Source organism: Diceros bicornis, chromosome 35, assembly GCF_020826845.1.
Source record: "Diceros bicornis minor isolate mBicDic1 chromosome 35, mDicBic1.mat.cur, whole genome shotgun sequence".
Taxonomy (NCBI): domain Eukaryota; kingdom Metazoa; phylum Chordata; class Mammalia; order Perissodactyla; family Rhinocerotidae; genus Diceros; species Diceros bicornis.
The window spans coordinates 6971613-6998318 of NC_080774.1; the positions used below are offsets into that span (position 1 = coordinate 6971613).

Consider the following 26706-nt stretch of genomic DNA (forward strand, 5'->3'; position numbering starts at 1 on the left):
AGCTGGAGGCCATCAGTGAGCTGTGCCCCTCGCACTGATGGGCAAGTTTTTTCCTTTTCTTATTGTTAATTGTGGTAAAAACAACAACAACATGAAATTTACCATCTTAATAATTTCTAGGTGTACAGTTTAACATATTCACATTGTTGTGCAACCAGTCTCCAGAACTTTTTCATCTTGCAAAACTGAAACTCTGACCCTGTTAAACAACAATTCCCAATTCCTCCCACCTCCCACCCCTGGCAACCAGCAGCCTACTTTCTGTCCCTAAGATTGACTACTCTGTGTACCTCATATGAGTGGAATCAGAGAGTATTTGTCTTCTTGTGACAGGCTTCTTTCACTCAGCGTAATGTTCTCAAGGTTCATCCACGTAGTGGTCATCTGTTGATGGACACTTGGGTTGCTGCCGCCCATTGGCTATTGTGAATAGTGCTGCTGTGAACATGGGTGTACAAATATCTCGTCAAGACCCTGCTTTCAGCTCTTTTGGATATGTACCCAGAAGTTGAATTGCTGAATCATATGGTAATTCTTCTTTTAATTTTTTGAGGAATGCCGTACTGTTTTCCGCAGCGGCTGCACCATTTTACATTCCCATCAACAATGCACAAGGGTTCCAGTTTCTCCACATCCTCACCAACGCATGTTATTTTCTGTTTTGTTTTTCAATAATAGCCATCCTAATGGGTGCAAGGTGATATTTCCTCCTGGTTTTGATTTGCATTTCTCTAATTAGTGATGTTGAGCATCTTTTCATATGCTTGTTGGCCTCTTGAAGGGTCTTCTGAAAAGCATCTGCATGACTTCCAGGTCTATAAAATTATAAAGTAATAGTAAAGTACTTTACAAACCAAGCAGAAGATCTGGAGGACAGCGTGGACTACCCTACTAGAGATTTCTACAGAAGTTTCACACTAATAGAATCTCAAAGCAAACACTTAGCACTACCTGTGGGCACTGGGCTGAGCTCATTTCATTCTCTCAACAACTCTTTAAGGAATGAATTGTTCATGCCACTGTGGAGCAAGACCTGGCCTGCAGGGTAGAGTGGGGGGCTTTAGTCCCTTGGACAAAATCTCCTTTAATGCACCCAGCCACTTGCCACCTTGAATAAACATTTCACCTAAGTTAGAAAAAAAAAAATGTATGCTCTTATGCAAACACAGACTCAAAACAAGTGCCTTAGGCACCACCCTTCCTGCACCCAGATTCTTTTCTAAAGACCTTCAATTTCTAGAGATGAAGTCAGTGAGCCAAGATTGCAGGCATTTAAGCCAAACTGGGAAATCTCCAAAATCCTTGCTGTTTCCATGCATGATTTAAGGGTAACAAGACCTGAAAATAATTTAGAGAACAGAAAGAAAGCCAGACTGAGTGTGTCACTCAGGCGATTAATGGTGCCACAGATATTCAGAAGGGCCTAAGACTTACTCTGCTTGATGTACCAAAATAGGACCACGAGATATTTGCTAATGGAACTTTCCTATTGGTGGACTTTAGCCCCCAAATATTTACAGTTCCATCTTTATTAAGTGTGCCCACCCACTTACTTTTGTTTCACATGTCACTTTTTTCCCTGTTTCACCCATGACTAGTGCATGACCTTACTTTATGTTGCCTTTTGCAGTCACTTTGGTTTCTGCTCAAAGACAGGAAGACAAAAAAAGTACAGCCGCGTACAGCTGCATGCCTGTCTCAAATCTCAGGGGAAGAGTGTTTTTGAAATTGTTTTTAAAACTTCGTATAATGACGTTATCATTGGGACTTTTTAAAAAGCTTTGTTTTAGACATATTCTATGTGTGTTACCGATCCAACTTTCCATATCTTGTTCCCAAATAATTATATGAACGTGAGAAATTTCTTATACTTCATATTTTGGCGATAAAAGTGCTTTATAATGATAATAATAGCCGACATCTATGGAGTACTTACTACGTGCCAGACACTGTTCTAAAGCACTTCCCAACAATCTTATGAAGTAGAGTCTATCCCTATCCCTATTTTACAGCTAGGAAAACTGAGCCCTGGAGTAGAGGTGTAATTTACTTGCCTAACATAACACAGCTTGCAAGTGGCAGAGCCAATCAAGGTTTGAACGCTTGTGGTCCGGTCTGAAACCCACTCTTTTGAACAATACTCTGTCACTCATTGTTTTTCAAACTTGAGCATGCATCAGAATTACCTAGAGGGCTTGTAAAAACACAGATTGCTGGGGCCCACCCCAAAGTTTCTGATTCAGTGGGTCAAGAATTTGCATTTCTAAAAAGTTTCCAGGTGACGCTGATAGTGCTGGTCTCGGGAGCACACGTTAAGAACCTCTGCTGTGACTCATAATTGTTTTCATAATTTCCCAACAGAGAGAGAAGGGTCATGATCACCTACCGACAGATGGTCCAATTCTATGAGGGATCTAAGAGTTAAGATCATTAACACTTTATGGTAATAGCCAGCATCCATTGATGCTTATGGTGTGCTAGACACTGGACTGGACATTTTTTGTGCATTATCCAATCTAATCCTCACACCAGTCTTGGGGAATATTGATCAAACTTATGTACCAGCAAGTAGTGATTGTGAGGCTCAAGTCAAGACTGCTTAACTCCACAGCCCTGTTGACTATGACACTTCAGACTTTGCATATAGTAAATGCTCAGTAAATAAACTGTTAAATGAATGAACAAAAGAATCTTCATTATTTTATATCAAAAGCATAGCTTCTCAATGGAAGACATTTTGACATTTTTAAGGCACGATTTACTAAGTTTCATTATGTAACAAAAGGATATACAGCACAGAGGAAGGAAGATATGGCGCCTTAGAGGGTGAATTTCTAGGGAAATTTCAAGGCAGAAGGAACTTTTGAGGAGGACACTGGTGCAGAAGAGATTCATGCCAGCAGTGGTGGCTGGGGATCCTGAAGGTAAAAAAAAGGAAATACAGCAACATTAAATTCTTTCTGATAACATTGCTCTGAGAAGGCTACTTCCACTTAACAGCATTGAGACATAATTCACGTCATAAAATTCACCCATTTGTACTGTACAGTTCATTGGTTTTTAGTAAATTCACAGAGTTGTGCAACCATCTCCCCAGTCTAATTTGAGAACATTTTCATTACCCCAAAAAGAAACTGTCTGCATTAGCGGTCACTGCCCATCCCCCCTCTCCCAGCTCTAGACAACGACTAATCTTCCTGTCTCTACGGATTTGCTATTCTGCACATTTCACATAAATGGAATCACAATACGTGACCCTTTGTGACTGGCTTCTTTGACTTAGCAAAATGTTTTCAAGGTTCATCCACATTGTAGTGTGGATCACTGCTTCACTCCTTCCCTCCCCCCAGCACTTTATTGAGGTCTAATTTACCTAAAGGAAATGCACAAATATTAAGTGTACAGCTCCACAACTTTTTACCTTGTACGTATATACTCATGTGACCTCCACCAAGTGAAGATCACCCCACAGAGTTTCCTCATGCACTTTTTTAAAATTTTGGTAAAGTACACATAAGATAAAATTTACCATCTTAACCATTTTTAAGTGTACAGTTCAGTAGGGTTAAGTGCATTCACATTGCTGTGCAACCAATCTCCAGAACTTTTTCATCTTGCAAAACTGAAACTCTATATCCATTAAGCAACAACTCCCCATTCCTCAAGTCCCCCTAGCCCCCGGCAACCACCATTCTACTTTCTGTTTCTAAAGTTTATATTCTAGGGGCTGGCCCTGTAGCTTAGCGGTTAAGTGCGCGTGCTCTGCTACTGGCGGCCCAGGTTCGGATCCCGGGCGCGCACCGACGCACCGCTCGGCCGGCCATGCTCAGGTGGCGTCCCACATACAGCAACTAGAAGGATGTGCAACTATGACATACACCTATCTACTGGGGCTTTGGGGAGAAAAAGGAGGAGGACTGGCAATAGATGTTAGCTCAGGGCGGGTCTTCCTCAGCAAAAAGAAGAGGATTGGCATGGATGTTAGCTCAGGGCTGATCCTCCTCACAAAAAAAAAAATAATAAAGTTTATACTCTAGATACCCCGTGTAAGGGAAATCATATAGTATTTATCTCTTTGTGACTAGCTTATTTCACTTAGCATAATGTTCTCAAGGTTCATCCACGTTGTAGCATGTGTCAGAATTTCTTTTTCCTTTTTAAGGCTGAATCATATTCCATTGTATGGATAGACCACATTTTGTTTATCCATTCATCCGTGGATGGACATTTGGGTTACTTTCCACCTTTTGGCTATTGTGAATAATGCTGCTATGCACATGGGTGTGAAAATACCTCTTTGAGACCCTGCTTTCAATTCTTTTGGACATATACCCAGAAGTGGTATTGCTGGATCATATGATAATTCTATTGTTAAGTTTTTGAGGAACCACCATTCTGTTTCGGTGGTGGCTACACCATCGCACATTCCCACCAGCAGTGCACAAGACTTCCAACTTCACATCCTCTCCAACACTTGTGATTTTCTGTGACTTTTTTTTTAATAGTGGCCATCCTGATGAGTGTGAAGAGATACCTCATTGTGATTTTAATTTGCATTTCCCTAATAATTAGTGATATTGAGCATCTTTGCCTGTGCTTTTTGGCCACTTGTATATCTTTTTGGAGAAATATTTATTCAAGTCCTTTGCCCATTATTTTTTATTTTTAATAACAGCTTAATTGAAATATAATTCACTGATTTAAAGTGTACAATTCAATGATTTTTATTATATTCACAGAGTTATCAAATCAATTTTAGAACATTTTCATCACCCCAAAGAGAAACCTCATAACTTTTGGCTATCACACCCCAGCCCCCCCAGCCCTATACCTCTCCAGTCTTAGGCAACCACTAATCTACTTTCTATCTCTATGAATTTGCCTATTCTGGACATTTTACGTAAATGGAATCATACAATACGAGGTCTTTTGTGACTAGCTTCTTTGACTTAGCATAACTTCCCATTAACGAGTTGTGAGAACATGTGTGAAATATTGTCTACAAAGGAAACTCATTAGAAACTCTGTGTCAAAGGTTTTTACTTGGCTCTGGTCCTGCAGGTACCCTCTGCCTAGGAATACCAAAATTCCAGACTCCCAGGAGGAAAGCTGGTGTTCACCATAAACCATGTTGTTTGTGCAAACAGTAAGGGCACAGTGAGCTACTCTTACTGGTTGGGGTGGTGGGAACCCTCATCAAATCCAGGTTCCCAGATCCTAGCCAAGCGCCAACCTTGCAAGCAGGATTTTCAAATGATAGCAGTCTCGAGCCTGCTTTTTTAATTCTTTTCTGCACCGATTTTGATAGGGATTGTGCTGATTGTGTAGATCAATTGGAGATGTAAGATGGAAAGTACTGCCATCTTAACACTATTAAGTATTACAATTAATGAACATGGGATGTCTTTCCATTTATTTAGGTCTTTAATTCCTCTCAATGATGTTTTGTAGTTTTCAGTGTACGAGTCTTGTACTTCTTTTGTCAAATTTATTTCTAAATATTCTTTTTGAAAGAATTTCTTATTCTTTTTGATGCCATTCTAAGTGGAATTGTTTTCATAATTTCATTTTCAGGTTATTCCTTGCAAGTGTTTAGAAATGCAATTGATTTTTGTATATTGATCTTATATCTTGCAACTTTGAGCTTGTTTATTAGCTTTAATAGTTTTTTGTGGATTCTAGAGCTTGTAATATGGTAGATTACATAGACTGATTTTTTTTGAACCAGCCTTGCATGCATGGAATAAAGCCCCCTTGGTCATGGTATATAGTACTTTTTATATAGTGCTAACTTCGGTTTGCTAATATCTTGCTAAGGATTTTGCGTCTGTTTTTACTTTGCTCATTTTTTAATTGGGTTATTGTTTTGTTGTTATTGCATTATAGGAGTTTTTTATATATTCTGGATATTAACTCCTCAACAGATGTGATTTGCAAATTATTTTCTCTCATTCAGTAGGTTGCCTTTTCACTCTGTTAATCGTAGCCTTTGATGCACAAGTTTTAAATGTTGATGTAGTCCAGGTTATCTAATTTTTCCTTTGTTGCCTGTGCTTTTGCCAAAATCATTGCCAAATCCACATAAAGCTTTTCCCCTATGTTTTCTTCTAAGAGTTTTATATGTTTAGATCTTTGATCCATTTGGAGTTCATTTTTTTATATGGTATATGGTAAGGGTCCAACTTCATACTTTTGCATGTGGGTGTCCACTTTTCCCAGCACCATTTGTTGAAAAGACAGTCCTTTCCCCAATGAATGGTCTTGGCTCCCTTGTTGAAAATCATTTGACCATATTTGTGAGGGTTTATTTCTGGGCTGTCTATTCTATTCCTTCATTCCTTTTTGTGGCTGAATAATATTCCATTGTATGGATATACCATATTTTATTTATGGTAAGTGTAATATTTTATCTCAGTAGTTAATCACTGTGTTGTCACGTCTGTGATTTATGGATTACTGAGCCCTCTAAAGGGGACCTCGCTTTGATCGTTGGAACATTGTACACTTGTATTTTGTTTGTTTGCTTTGCTTTTTGTTTATTTTATCCTTGTCCACTCTGCATTGTGATTCTAGAACCTCAGAGAAAATCGGGTACATCTACCACAAAGAAAGCTGCCAATATATGCCCGGGAAAGACAAGCTCCTTGCTGAGTTTTCTGCCTGTGACTATTACAAACCTCTAATCAAATCTAAAATAGCTCGTTTTGTCATGCACTCTGCTAGTATTCTCAGTAATCCCCTGTATATCTGTAGAACGCTTTCTAATTTTCAAAGCAGACAGTGATTTTTGTCTTATTACTCCTCCCACGCCGACCCACGTGCGAAGTGTCTCGCACACAAGCTTAATGTTTATTGGAGGACAGCATGAAGAAACCAGCTAACACCTTTTGAGTGCTGCCTAATGCTTTGTGTGGCCACATTATCTTGTGGTCTCATCTCCTATATTCCCCCAGCAGCCCTACCACCTAGGAGCTGTTCTTTACAGAGGAGTAAACTGAGGCTCGGAGGAGTGGTCACTTGCCAAGGCCACAACGGTGGTTAAGTGGAGGAGCCCAGGAACCAGCAAAGTGCATAGAGCAGGGACTCTCCATCTTATTGAGGGTCAGACGCCGCAGGTCCTGGCGACAACTGGCCTGGGAGCTGCGCGCCACCCAGGCCTCTGGGCTCGGCGCGCTGTCACCAACAGCTCTTTCTGTTGCCGCAGGCTTCAGAAAATACCCTCAGACTGAGACCCGGATCTTCCTCCACGTACAATGCAAATTCTACGGCTGGAAAGCTTGAGTGTGGAAAGGACGAGCTGTGCGCTGCTCACCCGCTCTCCCTGCCTCGCGGTGGAAACTCCGCCCGGGCCTCCCTGGAAACCGGCCCGGGCCGCGGCGTCACCGGGGCGGAGCTCGGGGCCGCCGCCCCGCCCCCGGCCGGCAGCGGCGCCCAGACTGGGAGCAGTCGCCGTCACGGCTCAACCTCCCCGTCCCTCTTCTCGCTGTCGTCCTTTCGTGCTCCAAACCACATCCTGGAGGCCGCTCTCCTGCACGCTCCTCGGCGGGGACCCCGCGCGGCCTCCTTCTCCCCCGCGCCCCCCGCCCGGGCCCACCCCTGGGCTGTGCTGATTGGCCGCTCCCGGCCCGCCCCGGGGCCTGGGCCGGCAGGGTCCTCTGCCCAGCGGAAAGTTTTCCCGGCCGGGAGGAAGTCGGCGCTTGGAGACTCTGAGCCAGCGGCCCCGGAGGCTGCAGGGCTCTGGGCGGCCATGGAGGAGCCCCCCTTGCGAGAGGAGGAAGAGGAGGAGGAAGAAGAGGAGGAGGGGGACGAGGCTGGGCCCGAGGGGGCTCTGGGCAAGAGCCCCTTCCAGCTGACCGCCGAGGACGTGTATGACATCTCCTACGTGATGGGCCGCGAGCTGATGGCCCTGGGCAGCGACCCCCGCGTGACACAGCTGCAGTTCAAGATCGTCCGCGTGCTGGAGATGCTGGAGACGCTGGTGAATGAGGGCAGCCTGACGGCGGAGGAGCTGAGAATGGAGAGGGACAACCTGAGGAAGGAGGTAGAGGGGCTGCGGAGAGGGGGCTCGGCGGCCAGCCCCGAGGTGAGTGCGCGAGGGAGGGGGCCTTGCCCCGGCAGCCCTGAAGTCGTGGGACAGCGCCCACTGGCAGAGAGGCCCCCTTTCCTCTCTTCAACATCTAGACCCCTCAAAACAAGTCGCTGCGAGTATCCAGTCCTCAGAGTAGAAGCTCTAGGATAGTTACCATTTATTGAGCACGGACTAGGTGCTGGCCCCCTGCTGAGTATGTTCTAAATCAGTGGCTTCCAGCATTTTTGACCCGGACCTAGAGCAGTGGCTGTCAAGCTTTAGCATGCATCACAGTCACCCGGAGTGTTCCTTAAAACACAGATTGCTGGGCCCCAGCCTCAGAGTGTCTGACTCAGTAGGTCTGGAGTGGAACCTGAGAATCTGCATTTCTAACAAGTTCCTGGCTGCTGCTGCTGCTGCTGCTGGTCCCCGCATCAAACTTTGAGAATCTTTGACCTCGAGTGAGAAATACATTTTAACTAAAGAGAAATTAGTGCTTATGACCACAAAAAGACATGTACAAGAATATTCAGAGCAGCTTTATTCGTAATTGTGCCAAACTGGAAATAACCCAAATGCAGCAGAGGAATGGATTTTTTGAATTGTGGTAGATTCACACAATGGAATACTACACAACAATGAAAAAGAACAGAGTGCTGGTACACACAGCTGTATTGATGAATCTCACAGGTGTAACATTACGAGACAGAAGCCAGGCGCAAAAGAGCCTTCTGTATGTGAAATTCGAGAACAGGCAGAATAATCTTTACCTATAGAACACGTTGATGGTAGCCCTGGGGAGAGGAGGGTGGTGGGGAACAGGAGGGAAATTTATAGGGAGCTAATCCAAGTGTGGTTACTTCGGTGTATACGTATGGTAAAAATCATCAAGCTATAAACTCAAGATTAGTGCATTTTACTGTATGTGTGTTATACTTCCATTTTACAAAATTACATTTCAAGAAACAGTTTACCTTATCTCACCCTTACTAAACAGGATGCACAGTCATACTTCCCTATTCTATTTTTATGAATTTTAAAATTTTTGTTGCAACTCGCTAAATTAATATCATAACTCACTAGTGGGTCTCCAGCCACGGTTAAAAAAAAAAAAAAGCTGCCCTAAGTGGACTATCTCATTTAATCCTGACACTATTATTATACTCATTTTACAGAAATGAAGGCATAGAATAGTTAAGTAATTTGCCTAAGGACTTATAGCACATAAGAGGTGGAGGCAGGATTTTGAGCTCAGAGATGCTAGTCTTAAAACACGGTACTAAAATACAGTATTTTTTGTATATTTTGACTTTTTTTTTGGTACTAACATTTGATGACTGACTGCACTGTGCCGGGCTCTGGGGCTATGGAGGTGAATTAGACAAGGTCCCTGCCCCCACGGAGCTGACATCCAGTGGGAGAGGTAAGACACACAGACCTCCAGAACTAGAGTACAAGATTACAGCTGAGGAGTGTGCCACGGAAGGACAACAGGAACGAGGTTGCTGAAATTCACAGGGAAGAATGAAGGTTTCTGGTAGCTTCCCTGGTACACTTTCATTTCACCTACTCATTAGTCACAGTGACAATTATATTTGTAGAGAAGGTTCTACTTCAATATCCATCATATAAGATGGTCAAGTATCACGATTAGTAGCCTGGCTTTTGAGATTCATGAGCAGTTAAATGACTTGCCCAAGATCACTCAGCTCACATTTTGTGCTCTTTTCCTGTCACCTCCAACTCCAGGCACGAGGAAATGGAGGAAGCCCCACTATGGACCATGAACAGTGTGGTCTGCTCAGGGACCGGGTCATTTCCCGTATGGGGCACAGTGGACAAGCTTCATCAGCCAGCAGATGAGATGGCACATTTTCCTCCCAAACCACAGGCTTAAGAACGGGGGTGGGGAAAAAGGCACAGAGAATGTTTAGTGCCACTAGACAGTTCATAAAAATATGCCTTATTCTTTCTTTTTTGTTTTTTTTATTTTTAGTTGTGGTAAAGCACACATAAAATTTACCCTTTTAACCATTTTCAAGTGTACAGTTCAGTGACGTTGAGTACATTTACGTTGTTGTGCAACCATCACCACCATCCTCTCCAGAACTCTTCATTTTGCAAAACTGAAACTCTGTAGCCATTAAACATTAACTCCCCATTCCCTCCTCCCCAAGCCTCTGCTAACTCCTGTTCTACTTTCTATCTCTATGAATTTGCCTGTTCTTATCTTCTTATAAGTAGAATCGTATAATATTTGTCCTTTTGTCATTGGCTTATTTCACTTAACATATGTCCTCAGGGTTCATCCATGTTGTGGCATATGTTAGAATTTCTTTACTCTTAAAGGCTGAATAATATCCCGTTGCATGGATAGACCACATTTCATTTATCCATTCGTCTGTCAGTGGACACTTGGTTTGCTTCATCCCTTGGCTAGTGTGAATAATGCTGTATGAACATGAATGTACAGAGATCTCTTCAAGTCCCTGCTTTCAGTGCTTTTGGGTAGATACCCAGAAGTGGAATTGCTGGATCACATGATAATCCTATTTTTAATCTTTGAAGGAACTGCCATACAGTTTCCCATAGTGACTGCGTCATTTTACATCCCCAGCAGCGGTGCACAAGACCAATTTCTCCACGCCCTCGCCAACGCTTGTTATTTTCTGTTTTGTTTGTTTGTTTACAGTAGCCATCTTAATAGGTATGAGGTGGTTTTTTTCTTTCTTTTTTAAAAATTTAAGTTCAGAATTCAAAACGTACACAAGTGTTTGTCTTGAAAAATTTCCCTCCCCATCTCTCTCCACCCCCAGCCACTCACTTCCCCTCCCTGGAAAAAATTTAAATGATCAGTTTCTTGTGTATCCTTCCAGAGATGCTTTATGCAAACATAAGCAGATGTGAATATATTTTTCCACTTTTTACACAAATGGTATTGTAATATATACCCTGTTCTCCCTCTTGCTTGTTTTCACTTAACGTAGCATGAAAGTTCTACTAAATCAGAATTAACGAGCTTCCTCATCTTTTAATGGCTTTTGAAAACTTCCACTGTACAGTATTATCAATTGTTCAATTGAGGGTTCTTAACTTGGAGTTCGTGGACCCGCCAAGAGGATCGTGATTCTAATTCAAGGGATCCATGAACTTGCATGGGAAAAAAATTATGTTTTTCTTTTTGCCAACCTCCAACTGAAATTAGTCACTTTCTTCAATTTTGAATGTAGACAACAAATCACAGTAATATTAGCAATACTTGTGACAACCACCCGTAGAAATCACAGATATTCTCATCTCTCATTACAGTGTAGTACATATCTCAAAACTTTGTTTTTGTTCAGTATTTTATTAGACCTGTGGCTAGATCATGTTATTCAATAAAGAATCATGTATATTCATCATAAATTTATTTTTAGAAGATTTGATGACTGTATGTCATCTTCGTTGGTTTCCTTGTAATCCTGTGTGTTTTATTTTATACATTTAAAAACATTGTGCTGAGAAGGAGTCCACGTGGGCTTTACCAAGCTGCCAAAAGGTCCAGGGCACAAAAAAAGGTTAAGAATCTCTGCTTTAGAGCCAGCCCTGATGGCCTAGTGGTGAAAGTTCTGTGTGCTCCACTTTGGTGGCCCAGGTTCGGTTCCTGGGTGCAGAACCACACCACTCGTCTGTCAGTAGCCATGCTGTGGTGGCTCCCATACAAGAACTAGAAGGACTTACAACTAGAGTGTGCAGCTATGTACTGGGACTTTGGGGAGGGGAGAAAAAAAAAAGGAAGATTGGCAACAGATGTTAGCTCAGGGCAACTCTTTCCCAGCAAAAAAAAAATCTCTGCTTTAACCAGTCTCCTATCAAAAGAAGTTTATTTTCCAATCATTTTCTCTTTGCACATGCAAAAATGAATAACCCTGACATATGCCATTTGGCCCCTGAGGGAGAGTATCTAGAGAAAATGGACTCACTGTGTCAAAGGAAAGGCACATTTGAAATTTTGGCGAGTATTGCCAAATTGTACTCCGAAGAGGTTAAGGAGATCCGTTTGCTCGGCAATCAGTGTAAGTGTCCGTTTCCCCACAACCTTTACAATGCAGTGTGTTTTCAAACGTGCTGGTCTTTGTCAGTCTGGTGGGAGGAACATGGCCACTCACTATTGGATTTCTCTTTATAGTTGCGTTATTCTCTTTATCACCTGTGGAATATTCCACAGTGTGGTTGTGCCTTAGTTTATTTAACTAGGCTTCTATTAATGGACATTTAGGTTGTTTTCAAACGTTTGCTTTTTTTTTTTTGTGAGGAAGATCAGCCCTGAGCTAATATCCATGCCAATATTCCTCTTTTTTGCTGAGGAAGACTAGCCCTGAGCTAACATCCGTGCCCATCTTCCTCCATTTTATGTGGGATGCCACCACAGCATGGCCTGACAAGCGGTGTGTCGGTGCAGGCCCGGGATCCGAACCCGGGCCGCCAGCAGCAGAGTGCACACACTTAACCACTACGCCACAGGGCCAGCTCCAAACGTTTGCTTTATTTTAACTTTAGTTTTAAGAACTTTCACATCTACAGAAGAATTGCAATGAATACCTGTATACCTTTCATCTCGATTCAGGTGTTGTATTCAGGTGTGTGTATATATGTGTGTGTGTATGTATGTAGTATGTCTTAGGAGATACACACTGATGTATTTATATACATACATACATATTTACACACATACATATATATGTATATACACACATATATACATTTAAGTGTATATACAAAAATATTTATGTAAATATATTATTTATTCACTCATATTTTTGCTCAGCTTTTTGAGCATACATTATGTTAGTTGATTAGTAAAAGATTAGGATCTTTTACCCTAAATACTTCAGTGTGTCTCTCTGAAGACATACTATTACATAACCACAATAAATGATCAAATTCAGGGGAAAAAGTTGATAGAATACTAAGACCTAATATACCATCCATATTCAAAATTCACAATAATGTCCATTATAGCATTTTTTTTTTTTTCTGATACAGGATCCAGTCCAGGGTCATACGGTACCATTAGTTGACACATCTCTTTAGTCACCTTTCATCTGGAATAGTTCCTTGACTTTTCCTTGTCTTTCATGACCTTGACATTTTTTAAGATTATATACATCAGTTGGTTTGTAGAATGTCCTTCGATTTGGATTTGACCTGATGTTTCCTCATGATTAGATTCAAGTTCTACATGTTTGGCAGGAATGACACTAAAGTGATGCTGTGTCCTTCTCAGTGCGTCGTGTCAGGAGGCCCTGATTCAGTTTGTCATTATTGGTGATGTTAAGTTCAATCACTTGGTTAAGGGGGTGGTTGCAAGATTTCTGCATTGTCAAGGTGTTTTTATTCCCTTTGTAATTAATAATAGCCTGTGGGAAAATGCTTTGAAACTTTGTAAAATGTCCTGTTCCCCAGCAAACTTGCACCCAAAGGTTTTAGATCCATTTATTAGTCTTGCCTGAATCAATTATTACTAAGTTGGTTCCAAAAGAGGAGATTTATTATAGGAATTGGCTCATACAGTTATGGAGGCAGAGAAGTCCCACAATATGCTGTCTGCAGGCTGGCGAACCAGCAAAGCCAGTGGGATAATTTAGTCTGAGTCAGAAGGCCTGAGAATCAGGGGGCTGATGGTGTAAATCCCGTTCTGGGTCTGAAAGCCCAAGAACCAGGAGCCTCAGTGTTTGAGGGCAGGAGAAGGCGAATGTCTCAGCTCAAGCAGAGAGCAGGAATTCACTCTTCCTCTGCCTTTTTGTTCTATTCTGACTCTCAACTGATTGGCTGATAACCACCCACATTGGGGAGGGCCATCTACTTTACTCAGTTCACCAATTCAAATGTTAATCTCTTCTGGAAACACCCTCTCAGACATTCTCAGAAATAGTGTTTAACTAGCTATCTGAACATCCCTTAACCCAGTAAAGTTGACACATAAAATTAACCATCACATCCCCATTAATTAGTTAATTAATTTTAATTTTTTAATTTTTAAGTATGGACTTCTGAATTCTTTTTTTATTTGATGTGTTGTCTCCATGCTATTATTATTCATTTTGATACTCCAGTTGTTCTCAGTTTGGCCAGTAGGAGCTCCTTCAAACTGTGTCATTTTGATATGTCTCCATCCCTTACACCACAGAATGCTCATCTTGTACTTTCCCTGTTCCAGCCCTGGAATCAGCCATTCTCTAAGGAGCCCTGGTTCTTTTCTTGGAGAATGGAACTTAGAACTTTTGCTTCTTTACCATCAACGAAGTGCTTCCAACAGGCAACGTCTCATCTCGTAGACTCCCTGGGAGTAACGAAATGAGAGAACTTTCGTTTCTGGGATGGACTGTCCATCTTCATGAGGGACACTCTATAAGTGACATCTTGTCTTACAGGTAAACCTGGGACCAGACAAGATGGTAGTTGACCTGACAGATCCCAACAGACCACGCTTCACTCTACAGGAGCTGAGGGATGTGCTACAGGAGCGCAACAAACTCAAGTCCCAGTTGCTGGTGGTGCAGGAAGAGCTGCAGTGCTACAAGAGGTGGGGCTTTGCTGCCTTGGGAGGCTCCTACCGCAGAGCCAGACCCTGCCTGGAATTCCTTGTTATGTTACGTATTTGTTCTTCTGTTCATTCAACCAATTTATTGAAGACCTACTATGTGCCAGACATTATTCCTGGCACTGGGGATCCAGCAGTGAACAAAACAGAGAAAGTCCATCTAGCCTAGGGGGAAGACAGAAAGTCCATCTAGCCTAGGGGGAAGACAGGCAATTAAGAAGGAAACCTGAGATAAACAGGCAGGATATGGTGGTGAGTGCTCTGAAGAACGTAAAACAAGGTGACGTGATGGGGAGTCAAGGGCTATGGGAGGTGGGTGAGGGGCCTGCTTTAGATTCGGTGGTCAGGGAAGACCCCCTAAGGTGAATGACAATAAGCGGCCACCCATGTAAAGATTTAGTAGGGGAAAGAGAAGCATGAAGTGCAAAGACCTTGAGGTAGGAACCAGGTTGGCCAATTTAAGAGACCCACCGTGGCAGATCCTGGAACGCAAGATAGATGGGGGTCTAGAAGAGCCTGAGGAGGTATGCCTTGTTGGCCACAGGAAGGAGCTCTTTATTGTGTCATGAGAAGTCATGTTTTAATGACTTCTCATGTTTCTCATGTTTTCATGTTTTAATGAAAGTTTTAATCAAGGGAATGGTCAGATCTGATTTACTATTTTAAAAGATCAGTGTGCTGATTTTGATAACTGAACTACTTGGTTATATAAGAGAATGTCCTTGTTCTTTGGAAATACACACTGAAGTATTTAAGAGTAATGGGGTAAGATGTCTCCAACTTACTCTCAAGTGGAAGATAGATAGATGCATGGATGGATGGGTAGGTAGGGAGCCAGCCCTGTGGCATAGTGGTTAAGTGTGTGCGCTCTGCTGCTGGCGGCCCAGGTTCAGGTCCCGGGTGCGCACCGATGCACCGCTTGTCAGGCCATGCTGTGGCGGCATCCCACATAAAATGGAGGCAGGTGGGCACAGATGTTAGCTCAGGGCCAGTTTTCCTCAGCAAAAAAGAGGAAGATTGGCATGGATGTTAGTTCAGGGCTGATCTTCCTCACAAACAAACAAACAAACAAACAAAAACCCGTGGGTGGGTTGATGGATGGATGGATGAGTAGGTGGATGAATGGGTAGGTAGCTAGATAGGTATATAGATAGAAGATACATAGATAAACAATTAGGGGATCTGGGTAAAGAGTATATGGAAAGTCTTTGTACTAATCTTAAATTTTTCTGTAAGTTTGAAATTGTGTAAAAATTAAAAGTTAAAAAAGATGACAATAATACTGTATAGAGAAGGGATTGTAGGACAAGCAAGAGAGGAAGTAAGGAAGCTGTTAATTTATCGAGTTTGGACTCTGCTGTGTCTGTCTGTGCCACTGTTTCCCAAAATGTTTCTTTCATATAGGTATTTCTGGAAAAGGGGGCTCTATGGTCAAATAATTCTGGGAAACACTGAGTTTAACAAATCAGGTTTCCTTAAAGGCAGAAGAAGGAAAGACCAAGAGAATAAAAACACAGTGCCAGCTAATATTTATCAATGCTTACCACATGCCAGGCAATCTACTATCTACTATGCCAGCATCATTTCTTTTTTTTTTTTTTTTGTGAGGAAGGTCAGCCCTGAGCTAACATCCAAGCTAATCTTCCTCTTTTTGCTGAGGAAGACCGGCTCTGAGCTAACATCTATTGCCAATCCTCCTCCTTTTTTTTACCCCAAAGCCGCAGTAGATAGTTGTATGTCATAGTTGCACACCCTTCTAGTTGCTGTATGTGGGACGTGGCCTCAGCATGGCCGGAGAAGCGGGGCGTCGGTGCACACCCGGGATCCGAACCTGGGCCACCAGTAGCGGAGCACGCTCACTTAACCACTAAGCCACGGGGCCAGCTCCCAGCGTCATTTCAATTAGTGTTCCCAGCAAGCCTGTGAGGAAAGGTAACGTTCTCCCCAAGAAGATCTACGGTTCAAAGAGGTCAGGTACCTGCTTGAAGTCCACGGCTGGTGGTGGCAACTGTGAGACATGACCTCAGACAGCCAGACATCGAGCCTGTGCTTTTAATTATCATGCCACGTTTGGACTCTGAAAGTTTGAAAGTAAGGACATACCCTAGTTCAAAACAAAATAAAACAGAGCCCAAGTGATATTGTTCTTTCCATGTAGCATCATTAAGAGAGCAGCATTAAAGTAAAAATGTTCTAGAAACCAAATCCAAAAGGGCTGAGTTCTGACAGCAGGAATTTAACTCTTTCTTCTGCTGAGGTTGGAACCATGTTACTGAAAAGACCTGTCTTCGTCTCATTTAATAAGCACTTCAGAAACAAGTAGTTACAAACAGGAACTGCTAAACCGCCATTGCCATGGGCAGCTTATTAGTGAATAAAGCAACACGCTTTATTTCCCTTTTTGAATTCCCAGAGAGCAACAGATGCACACTTCCTGTCTGGTTCAGGCCAGTAGACAGCAGGATCCTGTTTAGTCATTTGTGTCATATATTCTGGAGAAAGCAGCATGTCAACTGAGGTGTTCTCTTAGCAACTGCATCAATTTGGAGGCCCGAGCTCATACTAATGATAGTTTGTAACTGACGGCAGATGTGGCAGGCTGTTTCCAAAGATGGCCACAACAATTTTTCCCATCCTGCATGCCTTTTGCAATGAGACTTGTCCACTCTGTTCTCATCAAGGTAGAGTCTGTTTTCCCTCTCCTTAAATCTGGGATGGCTCTCTGAATTGCTTTGGCCAGTGGAATGTGGTGGAAGGGCTGCTGTTTGGCTTCCTAGGTTAGGGCTCTAAGTAGCCTTGAGGCTTCCATTCTTGTGCTCTCAGAATGCTGCTCTTGGAATGCTTAAGACGCCATGCTGTGAGGAAGCTCAAGATAGTCACATGGAGAGGTCACGTGAAGGAGAACTGAGGTGCCTCAGCTGACAGCCCCAGCTTACTCAGCCCCGAGCTGGCCCATCAACTGAATGCAGCCATCTGAGGACCCCAGACTAGACCAGCAGGAGAACCACCAAGACAACCATAAGAAATAGAGTCATCCTGAGAAATCATAAATCGTCATTGTTTTAAAGCACTAAGTTTTAGAGTGTTATGTAACAATAGGTAATGGAAAAGGGGAATTTTTAGATGATGCTTCTTATTAAATAATATGAACATTGTAATAAATATATATAATAAAAATATAAATAATAATATTAAACAATAAGAGCCCATTCTTTGCAAAACTCTTTTGCAAAGAAGGAGAGAGAAGGGTGAATTCTACTCTCTGACACTCATACCTTAAAGGAGTGTTTCAGTCAGCTCAGGCTACCATAACAAAATACCGTAGACTGAGTGGCTTAAACAGTAGAAATTTCTTTTCTCACGGTTCTGGAAGCTAGAAGTTCAAGATCAAGGTCCCAGCATGGTTGGTTCTGGCTATTCCTGGCTTGTAGATGGCCACCTTCTTGCTGTGTCCTTGAGTATTTGGGGAGAGAGCAAGCCTTCTGGTGTCTCTTCTTACAAGGGCATTAGTCCCATCATGAGGGCCCCATCCTCGTGACCTCATCTAAACCTAATCATCTCCCAAAGTCCCATTTCCAAATACCATCACATTGGGGTTTAGGTTTCCACATATGAATTCTGGGGGGACACAGTTCAGTCCGTAGCAAGGGGGATACGACACGGGCATAAATTTACCAGTAGGCACCACAACAAAAGACCCGAGTGGATCTAACGAGTTTACTGGGTTGTACATTGAAATGCTTCCTTGTGGTCAGGCTTCTTTTGGTTGCAAGTGACAGGAATCCAATTCAAACTAGCTTAAGCACAAAAGGGGGTTTTATTGGCTCACATAGCTGAGAAGGATCCTAGAATTGCTCAGAAATAAAGAAAAAACTGCAACTAAGGCCTCACGGTTCTTTCCCTCTGCTTCTCTTTGTTTGTTGGCCTTGTTATCTTTTGTTGCAGACATGCCTTTCTGAATCTCAGGAGACGTGGCTGCTGGCAGTCCCAGTTGAGCAAGTGAAAGAACAGCTTTCTCCAGCTTCTGTACATCAAGTCCAGGGAAATGCTCTGGCCCTCTTTGTTTCGCCTGACCTCAATATCTTATCAATCAATAACAATCTAGCTCTTATCACCACCATCGGACTTACAGTATATATATATATTTCTTTTACTTATTTATTTGTTTATTGACTGGTTCCTTCCCCACTGGAATATAAATTGCGTGAGAGAAGATATTTTGTCTGTTTTGTTCATTGCTCTATCTATAGTACCCTGGCACAGTTTGTGGCTTAATAAATATTTGTTGAATGAATGAATGTCAGGTGCCATGTATTATCTCACTTAATCCTTCAATCCTAGGAGGTAGTTACTCTTATTATCCTCATTTTACTGATTAGGAAATCAAGGCTTAAATTAGAGAATTTATACATAATCATATTCCTAGAAAGTGGAGAAACTTGAAATACTAGCCAATGCAATTAGAAAAGAGAAAGAAATAAGAGGTATCCCCATTGGAAAGGTGGAGGGAAGATTCTCATTATCTGAGTCAAAATCTGTCTGACTCTAGAGCTTTCAATGATATTATTATTAATATAATAGTAATTATTAAGACCCTTCACTTTCAGAACTGCACAGGTAAGAGATCTGCAATAAAACAACCCATTTATTTGTCTCCTTTTTCCAGTGGCCTGATTCCACCAAGGGAAGGCCCAGGAAGGAGAGAAAAAGATGTTCTGGTTGCCAGGACCAGCAACGTCAGCAGTGACAAGGAAGAGAAGACAATCATAAGGAAGCTGTAAGTCACCTCGCTGGCCCCTGTTGCCACTAAATAATTGCTAAAAGAAGGAGTGGGGTGAGAGGAGGCTGGCCAGCTACCCAGGACGGGGAGGTCCTGCTCTCCTGGTGGTGCTGCAGCTGATATGAAAACTTGATGTCGGTATGTTGCAATATCTACCAGGCAGTCGTCTAAGCACTAGAGACGTGTTAATTCATTGACTCATCACAACAACCCTATGAGGTGGGAACTAATATTATCCTCGTGTTACGGGTAGAGAGATAGATACTGAGAGGTAAAGTAATTTGCCTGAGGTCACACAGGTAGTAAATAGTGAAGTCAGGATTTAAACCCAAGGAAATCCAGATTCTACACTCTACTGCCTCCCTCTGATATAATAACAATAACCAAAAAATAATAATAGTATTACAACAAGAAAAACATAATAACAATAATTATTGGAGTTTAAGAGGGCTAATTCATTGCCTCTTCTACCTCCAACTTTGGAAGATGCTGTGTCTCCCGACGCTGGGATGCGTCATGCAGTTTCCTTTGAACAGTCCCCTCCTGTTTGTGCACTATTGTTAATCCCCCATTTCTGCGGGTGCTGTACCTCAAACCATAGTGTGTGGGATGCCTGTTTAAAATTCAGATTCTTGGGCCGGCCCCGTGGCTTAGCGGTTAAGTGCGCGCGCTCCGCTGCTGGCGGCCCGGGTTCGCATCCCGGGCGCGCACCAACGCACTGCTTCTCCGGCCATGCTGAGGCCGCGTCCCATATACAAGAACTAGAAGGATGTGCAGCTATGACATACAACTATCTACTGGGGCTTTGGGGGAAAAAATAAATAAATAAAAAAAATTTAAAAAATTAAAAATAAAAAAATAAAATAAAATAAATAAAATTCAGATTCTTGGGAATCTTGTCAATGGTTCTAGGATGAGGCCCAGAAGTCTGGATTTTTAATAAATTCCCCAGGCAACTCCGATGTGGGGAACTCTTGGACCACACTGAGATGTGCCTTCTCAGTCGCCAGGCGCGCCTTTCCTCCACCCCACACTGAGGCAAGTAGCCTGTTTGCCTTGGTTGCTCTGACAGTGTCTGGCCTGGTGACAGTTTACCAGCCCCTGGTCTCTTGGAAACTGAGAAACAGCCTTGGTCAGGGATCTCAAACTCAAATGCCTACAGAGGCCAGGCACTTAATGTGGATGAGTGATGGGGGTGTGGGGTGGGGTAGGGGGCCATTTGTCCCTCAGTTCTGTCTGGATAAGGGATGACATGTGCCAGAGCTTCTGATTCCTGAAAGAAGCCAAGAAACCAGATTTGTTCATGGAGTCTGATTTCTAAATGCTGGCAAATAATTTAAGTTAAAAAATAAAGACTGTTTGGTCCAAATGAACCACCGTTGCAGGCTGTATTAGGTCCTCAGCTGCCAGGCTACCACCTCTGCTCTCACTCCATTAATCCCGCCTCTGGGGAGGACTGCTTGATGGAGGCTGAGGGGACCTTGCTTGCTTCCATTCATTCAGTCAACAAACCCTCTATATCATGTGCCAGGAGTGCTGGGTGCTAGGGATACAGCAGTGACTTGTTTTACAAGGATTCCGTGGGCTCCCATTCCACGGGGAGATATTTTTGAGGAATCAGAGATTCTAGGGTGTCCTCCATTCTTGCCTTTATTTCAAGAAAGAGGAGGAAAATTTTCTTTTTCTTTTTTTTGGCCCTTGGGAAGAGAAGGTTGAGGTAATAATTCTCAGCTCTTGGCACGCAGTCTTCACTGTCAGCACCAGACTGTTTGCCTCCTGGATTGGTTTATTCCCTGTTAATCCCCATCCCCGTCCCCATGCCCCTCCTACTTCCCAGCTCCCCTCCTGCCATCCATCCTAATGGGGTATTGAACATGTTCTAAAAAGTATATGTTGTTTCATGAGGATGTATTTTCGATACGTAACTGATGTTTTGTTTAACACTTTATTCTGTTTCCTAGTGTCGGTTTTTTTTCACGAAGCACTGTTGTTTTTTCCTTTTTTATTAGGCACCCTTTTTTTATTTTGATAATATATTTCATTAACCCAACATATCCAACATATTATTTCCACATGTTATGTGATCTCTATAAAACATTAATGAGATATCTTACAACCTTTTTTTATTGAAAACCCTCAAAATCTGGTGTATATTTTACACTCACAGCACGTTTCAGTTAAGACTAGCCATGTTTCAGAGGCTCAAAAGCCATGAGTACCCAGTGGCCACCATATTGGACAGCATAGCTTCAGCCGATACGTGGTAAGATCCCCTAGGCTTTGAGAACTGTTAGAATTTTTTTTTTCTTAGTTTTTTTAAAATCATGATAAAATATACATAGCATAAAATTTACCATTTTAACTATTTTTTTTTTAAAGATTTTATTTATTTATTTATTTTCCCCCCAAAGCCCCAGTAGATAGTTGTATGTCATAGCTGCACATCCTTCTAGTTGCTGTATGTGGGACGTGGCCTCAGCATGGCCGGAGAAGTGGTGTGTCGGTGCGCACCCGGGATCCGAACCCAGGCCGCCAGCAGCGGAGCGCACACATTTAACCACTAAGCCACCGGGCCGGCCCATCCATTTTAACTATTTTTAAGTGTACAATTCACTGGCAGTAAGTACATTCACAGTGTTGTGCAACTATCCCCATTATCCATTTCAACAACTTTTTTGTCATCCTGTTCTGAAACTCTGTGCTCATTAAACACTAACTCCCCATCCCCCTCCCCTAGCCCCTGGCACCCACCATTCTGCTTTCTGTCTCTATGTATTTAACTACTCTAGGGACCTCATATAAGTGGAATCATACAGTATCTGTCTTTTTTGTGACTGGCTTATTTCACTTAGCATACTGTCCTCAAGTTTCATCCATGTTGTAGCAGGTGTCAGAATTTCCTTCCTTTTTAAGGCTGAATCATATTCCATTGTATGTGTATACCACATTCTGTTTATCCAGTCATCTGTTGACGGACATTAAGCAGTTTTTAAAAATCTATCCATATAGCAGTGTAGACATCCAGCTTGTTGCCTCTAACCCCACATAGTGCTCCCTCTCCCAGTGTTGGGATCCCAGGTCACCTTCAGCAGTCCCCCGAGGTACACAGGGCTGCAATGAATATCTCCATGCTTAGTCATGTCCTCTCATGGACCTGTGTGTGAATCTCCCAGGGGTATATACCCAGGAGTGAAATTGCAGGGTCCCAGGGTCACTGTCAGGGTCCTGGCTAGAAACAAGAGGCACACTCAAAGGGAATGACTGAAAAGACTTAAAGAAGGGACATCTTACAGATGTGTGAGCAGGGTTAAAGGAACCAGGAAGGGATGGAGAAGCTCCCCTGAGCAGAGCAGAGCAGCAACAGAGGGGCAGAGCGGGGGAACTGTGAGGAGAGGCAGGGGCGGAGTGGAAGGAGGAGGGTCAGACGGGAGTGTGGCCTTCAGAAGAGGAGCACAGCAACTGATAAGACAGACCTGGCAGGGAGGGAGCTGGGAATAAATACCCCACCTCTCTCTCCTCCCACCTGCCCAGCTCCTGCTGCTGCCTCTCATTGGCTGAGCCCAGCCCAAAGCTAGAGGACAAGGGAGCATGTTGCTATCATCCATAGAGGTCAGCCTTTGGGAGGAGAGGGCAGGGTAGAGAAGGGAGGAGATGGTTCTGTAGGGGCAGACAGCCCACAGCGTAGGCATCTGCTTAATTTAGTTAAGGATTCCCAGACTTTAAGGAATGGCTGCTTGAAAACTGCTTTGTCAGACAAGACCGCCTGATGCCAAATTCATTCCTTCCTTCAACAAATATTTATTGAGGGCCCACCATGTGCCAGCCGCCCTTCTAAGTGCTGGGATGCCGTGAAGAAGACAAAGTCTGCCCTCATGGTGCTTATGTTCCAGCAGGGGGAGTCAGAGAGCGCACCGGTAAGGAAATGTACTAACAGGACAGTTTCAGATAGCCATGCGTGCTGTGAAGACCACTAAATAGGGCACCAAGAAGGAGGTTGATAGGGGACTCCCTTAGATTTGGGGAGTCCTGGAAGGCTTCTGTGAGGAGGCAGCATCCAAGCTGAACCCTAAAAGACTGTAAAGACCTGAGGGAAGAGCATTCCTGGCAGAGGGAATGGTGGGTGTGAAGGCCGGAGGCTGGAGAGAGCTTGTGGAACAGAGCTCAGGATGGCTGGAGCGGCAGAGAATGGAGGTGAGGTCGGAGAGGTGGCGTGGGTCGAATCGCTCGGGCGGCGTGGGTCCCAGTGAGGACTTGGGAAGTTTCATCAGTCTACGTGCCTTGGGAAGACACTGGAGGGTTTTAAGCCGGGGAGTGATGTGACTGTACTTACACATAAAGCTCACTCTGGCTGCTTTGTGGAGAAGGCTGGGGTGACAGAGTCACAGCTGGGCCAAGGGGCGCGTTTCTTCCCCAAGGAAGGTAAGATAATGAAGGAAAGACGTCACACCCTACACCAGGTGTCTGAGGGTGTTTATTTAGGACTTGCTTTGGCTGAGTATCCAAACCGCTGGTTTCTCTCTGCCTCTTCGAAGGGAGTTCTCTGGGTCACTGAATTGGAGTTTGAGCCTGATACGGAAAAAATAAAACGTTTATTCTGTGCACGACCCAGCTTGAGGACACGTGTTTAAAGAGCGTGAGGCCACAGTTTCATGGTCAGAAAAGCTTACTGAGCTAATGGAATGAATGAATGAATGAATGAATGAATGACTTTCTGAAGAAGTAGGTCCTGCTAAGAAGGATTTTTGTCTTTATCCTGAGGACAGTGGGAAGCCGTGGAAGGGTTTAAGCTGAGGAATGACTTAGTCAGCTCCGCCTAGTGCCACGGTCATTCTGCTGCTGCTGACTGGATGGCAGGGGGTGAGGGGGAGGCTCTTGTGCTCATTGTGGTGGCTTGGACTGGGGGAGTGGCAGCGGAGGAGATGAGCAGTGGTGGGTAGGAACATATTTGGGGCATGATGACTAAAATAAGCAGATGGGGGAGGGAGGAGTTAAGAACAGCTCTGAGGTTCCTGGCTTGAATGATGGGGTGGGGGATGATGTCACTTCCTGAGACAGGGAACTGCAGGGTGGGGGGAGAGTGTGTGACTTCAGGGTAGGATTGCTGAGCAGTAACGCCTGTGTCCAAACACTAGTCAAGGGCTCGCCCCTACCATTGCTGGCAGAGCTGCTAGTGGTGCTCAGGGGGTTTGTCTTTGAGAGAAGCAAGAGTCCATATTCCCATCACTGACAGCCCACTGGCCATCTTTGCATCTTTCTCATAACTGGAAATAGCATTGAGATTGTACTTTGTAATGAACCCCAGAAATCATTCTTCCTTTACAAAACTTTGCCTAGAGGGGGAAAAACAGTTTGGTGAAAGTTTGGTGTTCATGTTTCAGGGGATATGTTTATATTTTTTATCCAAGAACTTACATGTTAATCTTTATTCATTGCAAAGATCTGTTTTATAATTGTAGGTAATATTGAGAAGTTATCACTTCCTCTGCAATAAAAACACCTAAAATTTTTTTAAAATGGTGTCAGACTCCGTCTGTGGGTATAGCGCAGTGGTTAAGTGGGCCCTGGGTCCAACTCCTGGTTCCACAACTGACTATGTGTCCTTGGACCTGTTACTTAACCTCACGAACCTCAGTTTGCTCATCTATAAAACAGAGACATTGGTTGCACTTACCTCCTTAAGTTGTGAGGAGTGTGAAATGCGCTGATAGATGGAAAGCCCCCGTCAGTGCCTATCCCACAAGGAACCCTGAGTCATTTTATGAGTCGGTGGCCTGCAAGAGCTGCTGATAGATGTTGCAGGGGCTTCTGCCCCGTTGCTCCCTTCTCCCTGCTCCCTCTGACCCCACTCTCTCTCTCCACCCAGGTTCTCTTTCCGATCAGGGAAGCAGACATAGATCGAAGGCCACGACTAAGGCAGCTGTTCTCAGACTCGAGAAGACAACCCACCAAGACTTTCAGAATCATCTCTTCGTGCCACGCATACACACTGTACTTGCTCTTTTGTTTCCCCTCAAAGCCGTCTGAGAGGAAGGAGGTGAGGTTCTCTCGTGACCGTTTCCTCCCCGGCTGCAGAACTGGACACCCGCGAAGGCCTGGCTGGGGCAGGTGAAGCGGCACAAAGAAGTCAAGCCAGCATAAGGGAAGTGCAACGGGGCCCCCCTCCTGGCCCACTTCAGCCTCGCAGGGGCCTCCAGCGTGCGGATGTGTGCTCTGCTCCTCTAGTCCCACAGATGACCCTGGTCTTTACCATGTGGCAGCCAAATACATCAGCCCAAAGGGAGAGGGGAGAAGAGAACACAGGAAAATGTGGTATAGACTTTCCAGTGACGATTTCACTGATATTTAGTGACTATTTGATTTTGCTAACATGACTTTCTTTACATGATTTTATATTAAAGTAAAATGACTTTTATACTTTCTGTAAGTGTTTTAGAGTGGTCTCTTAGAGTTATGTGACCTTGTGTAAGGCACTTCAACCTTTCGGAGTCTTGGTTTCCAAATCTGTAAACTGTGTATATATATATGTGTGTGTACATACATATACATAGCTATGGTGGTGTGTGTATGGTGCATATATAGTTCGTCAAATCTAAGTGAATGACTATTATTTTGTGTGTTGCTGTGAGAGAAAAAATGCAAATTATAACATTAAGACGCTATTGATTTTAAGGCTCATCCTAATTTCAGAGATGTTAAAATGTGAAAAAAAAGTGCATTTAGGAATCAATGAAATGCAGTATATAGACGGCAGATGGCTGCACTTTGCAAAGAAACTAATGAGCCTGCTGAACACATCCTGCGAGCCTGTCTTCTTAGTAAATAGCACTGGCTTACTGAGCGTGTTTCGCCTGCTGCACGGATTATCTCATTTATTCCTCTAACAACTCAGGGAGATGGGGACTGGTACTAATCCCTCAGTTTACAGATTTGGAAACCAAGATTCCAAAACGTTAAACTACCTCACACGAGGTCATGTAGCTAGGAAGTGGCTGCCCAGGATACAAAGACAGGCCTGATTCTAAGGCCTGGGATCTTATCTGGGAAGGTCTGTGCGCCTCGATTCTCCAAAAAGTGCAATTAATATTAATAACGCAATTTATTGCATGCCTTGCCTACACCATTTTAAGTACCTTACACATATTCTCTCACCGTGCCCCTATGGGATGGGTATTATTATTATTCCCGTGGTATACCTGAGCAGGTTACAGCATGATGGGGCTAAGGGACTGACTTGTCCAAGGTCCCAGCTCAAAAGTGGAAGAAGCCGGGGCC

General features: G+C 43.5%; 1 protein-coding gene across 1 annotated transcript; it reads left to right on the forward strand.

Annotated features, from left to right (window-relative positions):
- Positions 1-7434: 7434 nt before the first annotated feature.
- Positions 7435-25853, forward strand: RILPL2 (Rab interacting lysosomal protein like 2). Its single transcript, XM_058531282.1, has 4 exons — positions 7435-8083; positions 14485-14636; positions 19321-19431; positions 25298-25853. Exons 1-4 carry the CDS (start codon positions 7748-7750, stop codon positions 25326-25328), a joined length of 630 nt encoding a protein of 209 aa, XP_058387265.1. The 5' UTR covers positions 7435-7747; the 3' UTR covers positions 25329-25853.
- Positions 25854-26706: the final 853 nt, after the last annotated feature.

Bases quoted from the DNA above. Each gene is read 5' to 3' on its own strand.
- RILPL2 (XM_058531282.1), top strand. From the start codon at position 7,748: ATGGAGGAGCCCCCCTTGCGAGAGGAGGAAGAGGAGGAGGAAGAAGAG. The intron at 14,637-19,320 runs GTGGGGCTTTGC...TCCTTTTTCCAG, and splicing joins GAGCTGCAGTGCTACAAGAG to TGGCCTGATTCCACCAAGGG. The intron at 19,432-25,297 runs GTAAGTCACCTC...CTCTCCACCCAG, and splicing joins AAGACAATCATAAGGAAGCT to GTTCTCTTTCCGATCAGGGA.